The 16,303-nt window shown below is 51.3% G+C and overlaps 1 protein-coding gene across 16 annotated transcripts in view; it reads left to right on the plus strand.

The window, feature by feature from the left end:
• The window catches only part of Capg (capping actin protein, gelsolin like), a 50,911-nt gene that overhangs the window by 23,770 nt on the left and 10,838 nt on the right, over positions 1-16,303 (plus strand). For 4 of the 16 annotated variants that reach the window (XM_087204317.1, XM_087204318.1, XM_087204315.1 and 1 more), the window contains exons 2-10: positions 7,938-7,973; positions 8,060-8,232; positions 8,326-8,480; positions 8,605-8,772; positions 11,204-11,353; positions 11,598-11,690; positions 12,127-12,259; positions 14,391-14,479; positions 15,575-15,744. In XM_087204317.1, the coding sequence (XP_087060443.1) occupies positions 7,951-7,973; positions 8,060-8,232; positions 8,326-8,480; positions 8,605-8,772; positions 11,204-11,353; positions 11,598-11,690; positions 12,127-12,259; positions 14,391-14,479; positions 15,575-15,640 (1,050 nt within the window). In that variant the 5' untranslated portion in view covers positions 7,938-7,950 and the 3' untranslated portion in view covers positions 15,641-15,744. Of the gene's footprint in view, positions 1-401; positions 543-712; positions 848-1,615; positions 1,724-2,384; positions 2,565-7,504; positions 7,635-7,937; positions 7,974-8,059; positions 8,233-8,325; positions 8,481-8,604; positions 8,773-11,203; positions 11,354-11,597; positions 11,691-12,126; positions 12,260-14,390; positions 14,480-15,192; positions 15,745-16,303 lie in introns of those variants that run through there. The other 12 variants (XM_087204319.1, XM_021258232.2, XM_087204313.1 and 9 more) reach the window with 11 other exon arrangements.

A 16,303-nucleotide genomic window follows, 5' to 3' on the forward strand; every position in this document is an offset into this window, starting at 1 on the left:
CGAGGCAGGCACCTGAACCACTGAACTAAATCCCCAGCCCTAGTTGCCTATTTTTTAAATTTTTTTTTTTTTTTGGTACCGGGGATCGAACTCGGGTCCTTGCGCTTGCGTAGCAGGCGGCGAAACCACTGAGTTAAATCCCCAGCCCCCAAAATTTTTTTGTTTGTCGTTTGTTTGTTGAGAAGAGGAGTCACTATTTGTTGAGGCTAGCCTTGAATTCATTACATAGCGCTGGCTGGCTGGCCTCGAACTCAGGGCAATCCTTCTGCCTCAGCCTGTGATTACAGGCGTGCTCGACCACGCCCGGCTAAATTAGATGCCTTTTTTATTCTCCCGCTCCAGCTCCGGAGTAGCTGGGAGCAGCTGGACTAAGGGCGGGGCGCGTACCCAGCTCAGAACCGAGCTTGGGGGGAGGGATCAATTGCATTCCGAGCAAGGGGAAAGACCAGTTATGGGGGAGGAGGAAAAAGTGATTGGGAGCCTGACCCCATCCGGGAAATGTGACTAACCAGCACAAGCTGCCGGGGAGCCTGCCGCGGCCGGTGAGTGGGGAACAGGGCTTTCCTGGCCGGTCCCAAACTCGGAGGTGCCTCCCAGCTCCTGCCTCTCCTGAGGCCGCGGTGACAAGGCTGGGACCTGTTGCTTCCCTGTGCGCCCAGAACGAGCTGGACTGGCAGCAACCGCTGCTGCCGGGGCTCCCTGCCGGGTCTCCCTTGGCCTCCTGCCCCCAGCACCGCCCTGCCGGGGTGGGGTAGTGGGTGGGGCAGCTGGGAAGGAAGCTAGAGGGGGTGGGGCCAGCTGGAAAGAAGAAGAGCCCGAGAAGCGCTCAGGAGGAAGAAGTGTGGAGGTGAAAGGGGAGCTGGGCCCAGGGAGGGGGCTGGCGGGGACCCTCTCGGGTGCATGCCCAGGTCAGGAAACACCCGGGACCTGCGTCCCTGTGGCCTAGGCAGGCTCCAGATGCCTTGCGATGCAGCAGCCTTGCCGCTGCCTGGGGCTGGGTGGGTCGGAGTGGGATGCCCCTGAGCTTCGGATCGGGGAACAGAGGCTTGGGGTTCTAGTCTGGCCTAGGGGCAGAGGTGCCAGACCTGCAACTGGGAGTCTTGAAGGCCTTCAGCCTGTCTGGAGGTGAACTCAGACTTGAGGGTTCCTGTGGGGAGACAGGGCTGAAGGGCTTAGGGAGGGGCAAGGCAGGTCTGGCCATGTGAATTGTTTTTGGGTTTTGGGGTGTATTTCTTTTTTTGTTTGTTTGTTTGTTTGTTTCGGTACTGTGGATGGAACTCAGGACCTTGCACTTTCAAGGCAGGCTCAGTGCCACTGAGCTAAATCCCCGGCCCTGTTTTTGGTTTTTTGAGACAGGGTCTCTATGCAGTTCAGGCTGGCCTTGAACTCCCAGTTATCCTCTTGCCTCAGCCTCCGAGAGCAGGGATTAGCGGAGTTGTGGTCATGCTGTGTTCAGTCCTGCCATGAGTTCAAAGGCAGGAGGTGCTTTCACAATCCTAGCTGAGGGGCTGCATGAGAAGAGGTCAAGGCCCCTTGGTGTCGGGACTGCAGTCCCCAGAGTGTCCCAAGCTGGAGGGTCTGCTGTGGTCTCTGTGCTGCTTCACTTCCTGCACAGGGACGGGACCATGCAGTGACGGGATCTACCCGTTGGGGACAGGACGGACAGAAGGGCGAGGGTACAGCTGGGACCAGCAAGATTGGGTCACTGTCAGGCATCTTAAAGGTGTGCACAACAGCAACGCCTCTCCCGGTCTCCCAGTCTTTCCTCAAAGACAGCTAAGTCACAGCCATGGACAGTCCGCAGCCCCCTCCCCACAACAGCCTGGTGAGACCCCTCAGCCTGCTCTCTACCTGCCCAGAGCACCTGCTGCAACCCGGGTGGCCTCAGGTCTGTAGGTCCCTGTGCTCTCCTCACTGTCCCCACAGGCCCAGTTAGGGAATGTCTTCTCCAAGCACCTGCAGGGTAGCAGGCACTGAGAAGTTGCAGCTGGACCCAGAGAGGCCGATCCAGTTGGTTCCAGCTCTGAAAGCCTCTGTAGCAGAAGGGAGATGGGCAGGTCTGTGACCCTGGTACTGTGGCAGAGTGGGCGCAAGCACAGTCTTCCTGTGACAGCACTGCAGGAGCCAAAGGGGGCAGGGCTGGGATGCTGCTCAGGGGAGAGAGCCCAGCACGTACTGTACAGTGTCCTGGGTTCAGTCCTCACGGCAGACAGTGTAAAGTGGTGAGCTCCCCGTCATCAGAAGCGTGCAAGAAGAGGATAGTGAGAGGAGCTGTAGAAGAGATTTCTACACTGTGTGTGTGGGGATCTGTGCTGGAAGGTGGTGTGGAGCAGAACTAGATAAGCACTAAGCTGACCTCAGAGGCTGTGACTTTCCCTGCCTAGGGGAAGTTTGTCTGCGGTTTCATGAGTGACAGCGCGCCCCCTTGCTGCACCCTCCGCTAAACCACGGTACGTGGGCTGTTCTTCCTCATCCCTGAGCCTCTTCAGGGCTGAGCCCCCAGCACAGATGGGGACAGAAGGTCGCTTGAGGAATGCACAGGAGGACCAGGTGCCCTTTTCCTGGTGAGAGCTGGGAGCACAGCATGGGGCTGAGGCTTGGCCTGCGAGGGGTGGAGACTGATGGCCGTGAGGCAGGAGGTGGGCACTGAGGAAGCCGAGAGAAAAGTCCACCAGATCAGTCAGAGGGACCCTCTCTAGGGGAACTGGGAACAGGGCTCAAGGGATAGGGGTCTGAGGGGCAGAGGGTGCTCCCCTGACCTGGTGGTTCTCAAACACCCGGACCCAGGCTCCACCTGGGATGAGTTTAGCTGGCCCAGCATGGGCCTCTGGTGATTCCAGCGTACCAAGGGTGAGACCTTGTGCTGGACAGAGTCCACCTGCAGAATCAGCATCACTTTGAACATTTGTAATATGGATGACCTGGGTGTGGTGGCACATGCCTGTGATCCCAGCACTCGGGAGGCCGAGGCAGGAGGATCGATGCAAGTTTGAGGCCAGCCTGGGCTACATAGTGAGATTCTGTCTCAAAAACAAAACAAAATATATGGATGCCCAGTCCCACTTCTGACCTCTGGAATCAGAATCTCCAGGCCTGGGGCGTAGGCAACTGTAAGGAAAAACTTACTGAGGGGTACTTGTTATAGCAAGATGAGGGGGACTTTATCAGGACCATCACCATAGGTATAGGGACCACAGCAACAGGGAGGGATTGAGTCCAACTGCAAGTATGGCTTGGACCAGTGGGAATTTATAGCCCAGGAGCACAGTGAGGGTTGGGGAAGGAAAAGCACTGAAAGAAAACATAAGGTGGAAGGAAGATTCTGTTTAAATAGACCTAATGGGATTCTTTTTTGGAGGGTGGGGTTGAGATAGGATCTGCCATGTAGTTCAGTCTGGCCTTGACCTATGTAGCCCAGGCTGGCCTCAAACTCATGGTGCTCCTCCTGCCTCAGCCTCCCAAGTGCTGGGATCACAGGCGTGCACCATCAAACCCAGCGAGCGTGTATATTTTATATAGTCCTGAGGTAATGGTAACAGGCAGCCAGGGTAAGGAAGGGGCAGCCAGCCAAGGAATCCTTTGTGTGGACCCTGTAGTGACTGGGGGAAGGGGTATTACAGTGTCCACATGGGGGCTCCCTGAATTTGAGTCATAGCTCAAGTTCTCATTTCAGTAACAGAAAGAAAACTGGTAAAGCTGGCAGTTTCCTTGCTCCATCTCCTCCCTGGGCTGTGCCCACTGGCTTGGGTTGGAGTAGCTGGCTCACCACAGCTGATTTGAGTCACAGGACGGGATGTGGGCACAGCATGTGACCCTGTGGGACCGGAAGGGCCAGTTCCCTCCCACACTCCCCCTGCCTCCTTGCCGAGGAAGTGCAATGCCAAGACAGCTTTCCTATCTCTCATGCCTTTGCGCTCACTGCTCCTGCCTCCGCTCTGTTTTCTACTCAGGCTTTACTGTTTCTTTTCCCTCTATTTGCAGTGCTGGGTCAGACTTACCACAGCCAGCTCTCAAAGCCACTCTCAGGAGAGTACAAACTTAGAAAATAAAACTAAGAAACCTGGAAAAAAAAAGCCATCCTTCAAAGTTCACTCTTCTTCACCCCAGCCTTCAGGAACCTCCTAATGATGCCTCTTTACAATCTCTCCCTCGGTTTCCCAAGCCCTAACCCTGCACCATAGCTGGGTGGATCCACAGTGTCCCTTGTATTAAGTGCCTGCTGGTGTGAGCTCTGGATTTTAAGACCCTTTAAAGAAACTAGGCTGGGATGAGAACATATCAAAGGTGGCAAGTGAAGCTGTACTGACTTCATTTTCTGAATCTTCTTTTTTTCTTCTTTCTTTTTTGATATAGTGTCTTGCTGTATCACTCAGGTTGACCTTGAATTTGCTATGTAGCACAGGCTGGCATCAACCTCACAATCCTCCTGCCTCAGCCTCTGGAATACCTGGCTTATAGGCATGAGCCACTGTACTTGGCCATTTCCTGATTTTTTTTTTTTTGGTATGGGGGATCCAACTTGGGTTCTTGCATTTGCGAGGCAGGCAGCAGAACCACTGAGCTAAATCTCCAGCCCCGATTTCCTAACTTTTTAAGAAGTTAATGCATTTTTTGGGGGGGGGCCTACTGGGATGGAACTCGGGTCCTTGTGCTTGCGCAGCAGGCAGCAAAACCACTGAGCTAAATCCCCGGCCCCTAATGCATTTTGTTTAAGTGTTTGTTGTCTTAGTTACTTTCTTGTTGCTGGGACAAAATACTTGACATCCACGAGTTAGAGGAGGAAAGGTTTATTTTGGCTCACAGTTTGTAGAGGTTTCATTGTAATGGGCTGGCCCCAAGGCAGGGTGGCATGATGGAAGGGCATGGCAGAGGAGACATAGTCCATGGCCTGCCAGGCAGGAAGCAGTGAGCCTTCCTTTTTTCCCTCTTTATTCCATCCAGGCTGCAAGCCAGTTAGTTAGTGCCACCCACGCCAAGGGTGGGGCTTCCCTCTTCAGTAAATCCATCAGTCACACCCAGGACTATGCTAAAACAAACAGTGGGCTAATCTATTATCATGCGTCTGTGATCCAGTCATTCCCAAAATCCCACCTATGAGCACATGAGGCTTTGAGGAAACATCTAGATACAACCCATAACATTTGTCTTTAGCATTCTCCCCCACTCCAATACCTCTTGTCCCAAAACAAGCATCCCCATTGACCTACAGAATAAAGATGGCTTTCCTCACCCACACTGAGGAGAGCTGGGCACACAGAACTGATAGTTGATGCCTGGGAATGGTTGAGTTTCCCCAGGAAGAGAGTTTAGGATTGGAGCAGCTGTTCATGATTTTTTTTTTTTTTGTACTAGGGATCGAACTCGGGTCCTTTCACTTGTGCAGCAGGCAGCGAAACCACTGAGCTAAATCCCCGGTTGGAGCAGCTGTTAAGTCTAATGTTAGCTGCAGGCTTTAAAATTTTTCTTTTTGGTATATGCCTTTATTGGGTTAAGGAAGTTTCCTTATATTCCTAGTTTGCTAAAAGATTTTTTAAAAATCAGGAATGGATGTAGACTTTTGCTAAATGATTTTTCTGTATCTAATTAGATGATCTCTCTCTTTCACACACACACACACACATACTTTCTAACAGGATAGTTTATATGGGTTGAGTTTCAAATGTTAAACCAACCTTGCATTCCTGGGATAAACCTTGTTTCATCATCATGTTACCTTTAAAAAATATTATTGAATTCCATTCACTAGAATTTTGTGGAATTTTTGTTTCTGTTGTCGTTTCTATGTTTGTGAGAGATATTGGTCTGTAATTTTCTTATATTTATCTGGTTTGTTATCAGGATAATGCAGCATAGGACAAATTTTCTACATTCTGAACACGTTTGTATAGAATTGGTGTCATATCTTCTTTAAATATTTTTGGTGGAATTTACCCATGAAGTCAGATAAGCTTGGACTTTGTGGGGAGTTGTCAGATTCAAACTGGGGATGATAGGATAATCTCAGCACTTGGGAAGCTGAGCCAGGAAGATCACTATGAGTGTGAGGCCAACCTGAGCTACATGGTAAGACCCTGTCTTTAAAAACAAACAAAAAATTGCAAATTTAATTGCTTCAAGAGATAGTAGGACTATTCAGGTGTAGGAGTGAGAGGAATCTTCTCCGTAAGGTTTGATATTTGATTCTATAAACTAAACAGACTGTAGACAGGTTAGCAGAAGGAAAGGCATATACAGTTACTATGCACAAGTGCATGGGAGTCAGCAAGATGGGAAAGGTTTAAAGCATTCTGCCCTAGGAAAAGGAGAAAGTGTTGGGCTCCGGGGGAGGTGGCCAGAGTTCTGGGAGGCAAGGGGAAGAAGCACATGAAGAAGCCATGCCAGTGTGGCTGTGTGTGTGGTTGTGTAAACGAGACCTCTTAGGTAACAGAGGCAGAGGAGTAAGATGGCTGCTGTGGCCCAGCCTCTCTTACCTAATCCTCAGTTCTGGGGGACATGGGGAGGGGCTGTAAGGACTGCATTCCTACTGGCATCAGACAAGGAATCTTCACAGAACAACCCTGGCCCCTCCTGGCACCTGGGGAAAGGGGGATGGGGTGAGTGGTGGGAGAAGGTCAGAGGTTTCTTTAAAGTCAGAATCCTAAACTGGCATACTTTGGGTGTTACTTTCTGAGCTCCAACAAAGTAATCCATTTCTTCCTGCTCCATTCCCCTTCCTCTTCCTTCTCCACCTCAGGAATGCTAAGACAGTGTTATCTATATTCCCAGCCCTTTTTATTTTTTTGTTTGTTTGTTTGTGTCAGTACTGGTGATTGAACCCAGGGCCTTTACACTGAGCTGCATCTGCACTCCCCCCTTTTTATTATTTATTTATTTATTTTCAGTGCTGGGGATTGAACTCAGGACCTTGCCTTGCAAGGCAGGTGTGGTGCCACAGAGCTAAATCCCCAGCCCATAGTTTAATTTTTTAATTTTGAGACAGAATCTCACTAAATTGCCCAGCCTTAGCTTGAACTTTTCACCTCTGCCTCAGCCACCCAGAATTCTGGGATTAAAAATGTGCACCGCCACTCTTGGGTTGTTTTTTATTCTAGTATCTGTAGATTCTGTAGTGATGTCACCTCTCTCATTTCTTTATTGAGAGTTTGTATCTTTTTTTTTCCTATTCAGTTTGTCTAAATGTTTTGTCATTTTTATTGATTGATTAGTTTCAGTTGGAGGCCAGCCTGGACTACATAGTGAGTTCAAGGTCAGCCTGAACTTCAGCAGCGAGACCCGGTCTCAGAAAAAAAAACAAACCCCAAATCTAAAAATAAGTTTTGTCAATTTTTCACTATCATTTTTATCTATTGCTTTGTTTATTAATTGCTAATTTTATTTTATTTTTGAAATCATTTCTTTAATTATTTGGGGGTTTTGCTTTTTCTTCTTTTTTTACAATGGAAGCTTAAGTCATTAATTTTTTTTTTTTTTTAATTTTTTGTTTTGTTGTTTTTTGAGAGATTCTTGCTATGTAGCCCATGCTGGCCTCAAATTTAAGAGCAATCCTCCTGCCTCAGCCTTTTGAGTATGGGATCAAAGGCATGTGCCACCAAGCCTAGTTCAAGTTATGGATTTTAGACTTCTGATATAAGCAGGTATGTATTGCTTAGAGAGCTGTCTCCAGCCTTGTGCAATACACAGGGTTAGGAGTGCAAAGCGAAAGATGGGTGTGGGCGACAGGTTATGGCTCAGGGGGCAGAGACCCGGTCTCCCTGAGCCACTCACTAGCTGTGGAAGCTTGGACTCAGGCTGTCTCAGCCTTATTGTCTTTGCTTGGGTCCTTGACGATGACGTAGTTGATGCGTATGAAGGTTGCTGGCCACCTGGCAGGGCCATCCCAGGCCCACGTGAGAGGTGGCTGTCATGGCACTGGAGTGATGACGGCTTCTGTCTTGCAGATCTGGAGGCAGCATGTACACACCCATCCCCCACAGGTAGGCAGTGCCTGCCCCATTCCCTTCCCGCTCATTTCCCATGTGCCTGAGCCTGAGCACCAGCCCACCGCTCTCCTCTCCCATAGCGGCTCCCCATTCCCAGCCTCCGTGCAGGCTCCCGGCCTGCACATATGGCGGGTGGAGAAGCTGAAGCCGGTGCCCGTGGGCCCTGAGAACCAGGGGATTTTCTTTTCTGGGGACTCCTACCTGGTGCTGCACAACGGCCCGGAAGAGCTGTCGCACCTGCACCTGTGGATAGGTAAGGGGCAGGGAGTGGGAAGGGCACGGGCCTAGGCAGAGTGAGGCTGGCCCAGGTGTCAGGGGTCTTGCCTGCCACCCCCACCTGTCACAGGCCAGCAGTCGTCCCGCGATGAGCAGGGGGCCTGCGCCGTGCTGGCCGTGCACCTCAACACGCTGCTTGGAGAACGGCCTGTGCAGCACCGCGAGGTGCAGGGCAACGAGTCCGACCTCTTCATGAGCTACTTCCCGAGAGGCCTCAAGTACCAGGTCAGAGCCGCCCCAGGCACCCTCCCTGCAGAGTTCCAGGGTGCACTTGGATCCGGGGCCCCCTTTCTGTGGTCTCCCGGTGGGATGGGGTGCGACCCCACTCAGGCCGGCCTTCTGGCTGCAGGAGGGTGGCGTGGAGTCGGCGTTTCACAAGACCTCGAGGGGGACAGCCCCAGCTGCCATCAAGAAACTCTACCAAGTGAAGGGGAAGAAGAACATCCGGGCCACTGAGCGGGCGCTGAGCTGGGACAGCTTCAACACCGGGGACTGCTTCATCCTGGACCTGGGCCAGGTGGGTCGGCAAGGCATTGTGCAAAAGAGGCCTGGCCAGAAGCCCAAGGAAGGGCAGGGGCTTGGAGGTTGGAGCCCATCCCATGGCTACTGCTTCAGTCGTAAGAAAACACACTGTGCAGCTAGACCTCGGTTTTCTGTGGGGATTGTTTCCTGAGGCCCCACACATTCTCAAGACTGCCACATGAAATGGCGTCTTCACATGTAAACTGGGCTTTTTTTTTTTCTGGTATTGAGGATCGAGCCCAGGGCCTTCATGCTGAGCTACGTCCTAGCCCTCTTTTCATTTTTTATTTTCAGGTAGGCTCTTGTTAAGTCACTGAGTTGTCCAGGCTGTGCTTGAACTCACCCTCCTTCAGCCCTAGCCTCCTAGATTGCTGGGATCATAGGTATGCACCACCATGTCTGGCCATCCCCACCCAGGCCTTTTTCAAATTTTAAATTTTGAGACAAGTTCTCACTAAATCACAAACTTGCCCACAGTGCTGGGATTACAGACATGTTTCCCATATGAGTCACCTCTAGATGACTCATAACACCTACAACAAAATAAATGCTGTGTGAATAGTTGCCCTGTGTTGCTTAGGGAATAATGACAAGAAAAAAGTCTGTACATGTTTAGTAGAGAGAGATACAGTTTTTTCTGATTTTTTTTTTTTTTTTTTTGAGACAAGATCTCACTATGTGGACCAGGCTGCCCTCAAACTCATGGTGATCCTGCCTCAGCCTCCTGAGTACTGTGATTACAGGGGTATGCCACCACGCCCAGCCTTTTCCTGAATATTTCTGATCCTCAGTCAGTTGACTCTGGTAGAACCCACAGATGTGGAGGGCTGACTCTCTAAAGACAGACACCAGACCCCTGATATACAGCCTAAGCCTGTGGAGCTTACCTCCCTTTCTTCTGGAAACCTTCGAAGCTCCGAGTTAGTTGCTTGCCAGACATTTCCATTCATTTATTCACTTACTCGCTCACTCCATGAATCTGTGATGCTCTCTGAGCCAGCACAGGCGCCGCAGAAGCTCATTCGTGGAGGCAGCCAGGGTGGGCTGGTCACTTGCTGTCACCTACAGAAGGGTGTGATGGGGGCAGCTGCAGCCAGGGACCAGGGACGCTCAGGGCAGGGCCCTGGAGCCCCAGCCAAAGCCCTTTGTCCCAGAACCTTGGGGGAGGGGTGTCCTACAGCTAAAGGAATGGGGGAGGATGCAGGTGCAGATGGAAACCGGAATGTGAGTGGGAACAGGAGGGGTGGGAGCAGTGTGGCTCTGGAAGTGGGACCCAGTTTATGAGGACACTGAAGGTTTTTTGGAGTCTCAGTGAAGATTTGGGGCTGGAAGGTCAATCCAGGAGCTGTTTGTGGAGAGGATTTGTTGTGGTGGACAAGGTGGGGAGCACAGTTAACAGATCTCACCACCCATTGGCAAGTCAGGAGCAATGGGCGTGAGACACTGAGCTCTGCCAGCATTGCGTTCACCCATTCATTCACCCATTCACTCGCTCATTCAGCACCATTTCATTCATTTACCCACCAACTCACCCATTCCTTCGCTCACTCATTCATCCATTCCCCCATTCATCCACCAATTCATTGATCTACCCATTCATTGATCTACCCATTCATTGATTCTCCCATTCATTTATCCACTGATTATTCACTCATTCACCCATTCACTCATTCATTACCAATTCATTGATCTACTGATTCATTCACTAATTCACCCACCCATTCATTCATTTAGCATATATTTCTTTTGGGTCTAAATATGTGCCAGCTGTTTTAGCAGTGATTATATAGCCGTGAACAAAACAAAACTAAACCTTCATGCCATGTAGCTTAGTTTCTAGAGAGAGGAACTAGACTATTTTTATGGTAGTGGGAATTGAACCTAAGGCCTTTGCACTGAGCTATATTCCCAGACTTTTAAAAATTTCTAAAAAACATTTTTTTTTTCAAAGAGTCTTAAGTTGCTAAGCTGCTCATGCTGGGCTTGAACTTGCAGTCTTCCTGCTTCAGCCTCCCAATGTGCTGGGATTACAAGCATGCATCATGCCCAGTTGAGGTAAAAAAACATAGCAAGCTGGGCATGGTGGCACATGCCTGTAACTCCAGTCCTCAGGAGGCTGAGGCAGGAGTATCTCCATGAGTTCAAGGCCAGCCTGGGAGCACAAGACCAGCCTGAACTACATAAGGAGATCCTGTTTCAAACAACAACAACAACAACAAACAAAACAGGGAGAGATATGGCGAGTGGACAGGAAGTACTCTTAGAGCAACTATCATTGCCCTTCTCAGAGGCCTCTGCCATCTGTCCCTGCCTTCTTGATTGTCTTCCCTTGGAGGAAGTGAAGGGCAGAGAGGGGCCCTTCCTTCCCCTGAGCTGGGGCAGATCCAGGCAGCTGGCTCTGATCAGGGATGCCCTGCTCCCCGCAGAACATCTTCACCTGGTGTGGGGGGACGTCCAACATCCTGGAGCGCAACAAGGCAAGGGACTTGGCCCTAGCCATCCGGGACAGTGAGCGGCAGGGCAAGGCCCAGGTGGAGATCGTCACTGATGGAGAGGAGCCTGCAGAGATGATCCAGGTTAGGGACACTGGGGAGTCGGGCTGGGAGCCCCTGCTTCTTAGAAAGGCCAAGAGGGGCAGTGATGCTGGGGAAATGAGGGGGGGATGGAGGATGGCAGGGCCACTGGGGCTCATGTCCAGCTCCCAGGACGCCCACATGTGACAGACAGTGTGTCCTTCTGGAAGGGGTGGCCCTGGGCGAGATGGCTTGAACGTTTCGGGGCAGGAATCCCAGCTGACCTGGCCTGCCCTGGCCCCTGCAGGTTCTGGGCCCCAAGCCTGCTCTGAAGGAGGGCAACCCTGAGGAGGACCTCACAGCCGACCAGACCAATGCCCAGGCCGTGGCTCTGTACAAGGTGGGCACTCGAGGTGACGCTCACCAGTGAGGGGTGGGAGCTTCACAGAGCAGTCAGGGGCCACGGCGCTGAGGAGGAGACCATGGGAAGCAGGGAGGTTTATGCAGGGCTGGAGCAGAGGAGGATGGGAGTGGCCAGTGGCACTTCCAGAAGAGATAATGCCATTTGCTTCCAGCTCGTTCTTGGTGAAGGTTTGAAGCCCCTGCTGAGCTTTTCCCCTTTTGAGTTCTGTGCATGTGTTTGTAATTTGTAAACCGCTCATTTCCAGATGCACTTGGTCTCCAAGTGCAGGGCTGGAGGTGCAGGCAGAGTGCAGCAGGCTCTGTTGCTTTCAGGCTTCTTGCTGAGCTGAGGCTCCAGGGGAGGAGGGAGAAGGCGCTGGGGAGGATCGACGCCTGCTCCCTGGGCTCAGATCCAGCACTGCACTTCCTCCCAGGTCTCCGATGCCACCGGACAGATGAACCTGACCAAGGTGGCCCACTCCAGCCCCTTTGCCCCCGAGCTGCTGATACCCGACGACTGCTTCGTGCTGGACAACGGGCTCTGTGGCAAAATCTACATCTGGAAGGGTACGTGGGCTCCCTGCATCAGCGCGAGGTCCCTGCAGCTGCCTGGCTGATGGTATTCTCTTTGCTGTCCGTACCCTTGAAGTCCCAAAAGCATGGCCAGCCTCAAGTGTCCAGGGCCTGCTCCAACATGTAGCTGGGCCCTGCCCCCCACCCCCACATTCTTGGGGTGGAGCCAGAGCTTGGGCCGATCTAACCGGTTCCCTGTGGGTTCCCTGAGGGGTTCCAGAACCACACTTTGAGAACTGCTGGCCTAGTCCTAGGCCTTCAGGGCTCTGGGGCCCCTGATCCTGGGATCTGCCTAAGGTGTGACAGGGTCAGATTTTAGGTAAATTAAATACCACTTTATACAGCAGGTGGTGAATTTACAGAACTTGTTTTTCTGAGATTATATCAGCTGGAAAGAGAAATGCTGTTTTGCAAAAGCCTACCTGGCTCACTTTAACCATGGGAAAAGTTGAAACTACACTTGGAGCCTGTGCAATCTTGGGAGCCTGGTTACTGTTCCCTGGTTGCTTTTTCTTTCCCTCCCTCCCTCCCTCCCTCTCTCCCTTCCTTCCTTCCTTCCTTCCCTTTCTTCCTTCCTTTCCTTCCTTCCTTCCTCTTTCTTTCTCCATCCCCTCCCTTTCCCTTCCCTTCTCCCTTTCTCTGTTTCTTTCTTCTTTTTTTGGAGACAGGGTCTTACTGTGCAGTTCAAGCTGGGCTGGAACTCACTATGTAGCCCAGGCTGCCTTCGAACTCTCAGTGATCCTTCTGCCTCAGCTGCCTTTGAGCTGTGACTACAGGTGTGCACCACTGCATCCAGCTCAATTAGCTTTATTCAGCATGTCTTGCCTCCCTGGCCAGGTTAGAAGTTTCTCAAAGGCAGGAACTGTGTTTACCTGAGAGTCTTGATGAAATAGCATTTGCTAAATAAATAGCTGTGCAGTGAACCAAAGCCAGGAAACTACCAGTCCCAGCCTGGTCAGGAAGGGTGAGCCGCTGTGTCTAGGGCTGGCTGCTCTCAGGCAGGTCACACCCAGGCATCCCTAACCCAGCTGGGACAGGGCGAAGAGGAACAGAGAGACCTCTGTTGCGGGGAACCAATGCCAGGCATGGAGGGTCCCCAGAGGTCCACGGGAGCACCTCTAACCCTGAGCAAGGAACCAAGAAGTGGATGAATTAGTTCTCTGTGGGCTTTTTTTGTTCTGTTTTGTTTTGTTTTGGATATTAGGGATTGAACCCGGGGCCTTCAAACTGAGTTACAACCCCAGCCCTTTTGTGAGACAGGGTCTCACTAAATTGCCCTGCCTGGGCTTGAACATGTGATCCCTCTGCCTCGGCCTCCCAGAGTGCTGGGATTTATAGGCCTGTGCCACCATACCCAGCTGAGCTTCATCTTTATAAGCCATTTGTTGGGATAGCCATTAGGCTGATGCAGGCTGCTGGCATTATGGGAGTCAGTGTGTTCACCTCTATAATAAACCATCTGTCCAGTTAGTGCTACCAAAAAGGCCTGCACACAGCACAGAAGACAGGTGCGAGAGGGAGGGCAGGGGCCCCTGGCCTTACAGTTTGATTCAAGGGAGAAAACCCCTTCTTGCTGAATGTCCCTGGGGCCCTGGCCAGAGCAGAAGGTGGTTGCGGTTTTTGTGGCACTGGGGGTGAAACCCAGGGTCTGGTGCAAGCCAGGTAAACACTGTGCCACAGAAGCACACCCAGTTCCTGGTCTGATGATCAGACCTAAGCAAAAGAGTTTTCATTTAGCTTCAAGCTGCCAATTTGGAAAAATTCTTAAGGGGCTGATTTCCTACCTCCAAAGAGCTCTTCAGCATTATAATTTTTTAAATTGCCAGCTATTCTGTGGAACCATTTACATTTCAAGTGCTGGGCGTGGTAGTGCCAGCCTGTAATCCCAGCATTCTGGGAGGCTGAAGCAGGAGATCGAAAGTTGGAGTCCAGCCTGGGCAATTTAGCAACTTAGTGAGATCTTGTCTCAAAATAAAAAGAGCTGGAGATGTAGCTCAGAGTAAAGGTTCCGGGTTCAATCCCCAGTGGCTCCCCCAAAAAAGCAGGGGGAGAAATTCCAAGAAAAATGGGATGAAGGCTAAAGAGGGTCCCTGCTCTTTTAAAACATACCCTTCCTGTGATCCAGGGCGAAAAGCTAATGAAAAGGAGCGGCAGGCTGCCCTCCAAGTGGCTGAGGACTTCATCTCCCGAATGCAGTATGCCCCCAACACTCAGGTAAGGAGACGTCAGGATCCACAGTCCCATTCCTGGGCCCTCCCGGTGGCCTCCGAGCCTCTCAGATGGGACAAGAGGGCAGGAGAGCTTTGGACCAGTCAGGAACAATCAGACCTCCCTCTCAGACTCACTCTGGGGGAAGGCCCTTCTCAATTCTTGAACATTTAAAAACTCATCTTCTTTTGTTTTTTGGGTTTCTCTGAGACAGGGTCTTGCTATGTAGTTCAGGCTGGCCTCAAACTCACTATGTAACCCAGGCTGGCTTCAAATTCATGGTGATCCTCCTGCCTCTGCCTCCTGAGTATTGAGATTACAGGTGTGTGCCATGAAGCCCAGACTGTTATTATTTTTTAATGTTTTCTTATTTTCTTTTCTTTTTTTTTTTTTTTTTTTGGTACCGGGGATCGAACTCAGGTCTTTGTGCTTGCATAGCAGGCGGTGAAACCACTGAACTAAATCCCCACCTATGTTTTCTTATTTTCAAAGAGGATATTGGGCAGCCATCCTTGCTCCCTGCAAGCTAGGTATGCCTTTGGATGGCTTGTGCTCCTCCTATGGGCCACTGTCCCTGGCTGCTACTTCCCCTTTTAGCCCCAGTGTAGTGGCTCGCTAAATCATTCCTACATGGCTCATCTGTAATCAATGGCAGTATCAAACTGTGCACCCAAGTCTTTTTGTTTGCTTTTGAGACAGGGTCTTGCTGTGTATTTCAGGTTGGCCTTGAACTCATGGCAGTCCTCCTGCCTCAGCCCCCTGAGTGCTGGGATTACAGATGTGAGCCACCACGGCTGCATCCAAGTCTCTCCCTTTGTTTCTTTCCTTTCTTTTCTTTTCTTTTCCTTTTTCTTTCTTTATTTTAGACAAAGTCTTGCTATGTAGCCCAGGCTGGTCTTGAACTCCTGGCAGTCTTCCTGCCTCAGCCTCCTGAGTGCTGAGATTACAGGTGCCATCTGCTTTCTTAGCCTGCATGGCTGTCACTTTGTATCCTGGCCTGGATGAATGCGGACTCTGGCCTGGTGTCTGACACCCTCCTCCCCGGCCTGGGCAGGGATGATGGATGACATGGTGAACCAGGCTTCTGGTCCTGTCCTGCAGGTGGAGATTCTGCCCCAGGGCCGAGAGAGTCCCATCTTCAAGCAGTTCTTCAAGGACTGGAAGTGAGGGTGGGTGACTCCCTGCCCCGCTTTCCTGCCTGCTTCCGCCTGCTTCCTCCTCCCCTGGATGCACCCTGCCAATGTTCAATAAAGGAAACAAGTGCCTTCCCAGCTCTCCTCCCGTCCCTGTTCACCCAGCTCATCCCATGCTGGGCTGAAGCCGAGCATGGCTGGCACCGGCTTTGCAAGCCTGAGGCAGAGGAATTGGGGGACCCAGCGGCCGCCAGGCACTGCTGTGCACTCAATAAGGAGGTGGCCCAGTGCCAGGCCCCGGATCGCTTGCAGCCTGGGGCTCAGTTCAGTCTCATGTTCCCGGCAGGACAGGTGTGCTGTGCTCAGGACACATCTCCATCCAAGCCAGTGTTTCCTCAGTGCCAATAAACCCCACAAGGGAGCTTCAAATAAGGTTGCTCAGGCTGGGGCAAAGCTCAGTGGGAGGGCAGTTCTTAGTGTACAGAGGTGATCACAAAATACGGTAAATGTTTAAGTTTTAAGAGACATTCCCACAAATCCCCTCAGTCCTCCCCCTCTCTTTGAATACACTTATCCCATCCTTCTTGCCACTTTCTGAAGCAATTCTGGAAGTCCTCTTTCACCAATGTCTTAGCTGCACTATAGTGGTTGCCTCTGTGTCCTGAATTGATTTAAAACACTTTTTTTTTTTTTGGCA

This window comes from Heterocephalus glaber, unplaced genomic scaffold (assembly GCF_053883595.1).
Source record: "Heterocephalus glaber isolate CG9 unplaced genomic scaffold, H.glaber_assembly_v1.0 deba00000470, whole genome shotgun sequence".
NCBI lineage: Eukaryota > Metazoa > Chordata > Mammalia > Rodentia > Bathyergidae > Heterocephalus > Heterocephalus glaber.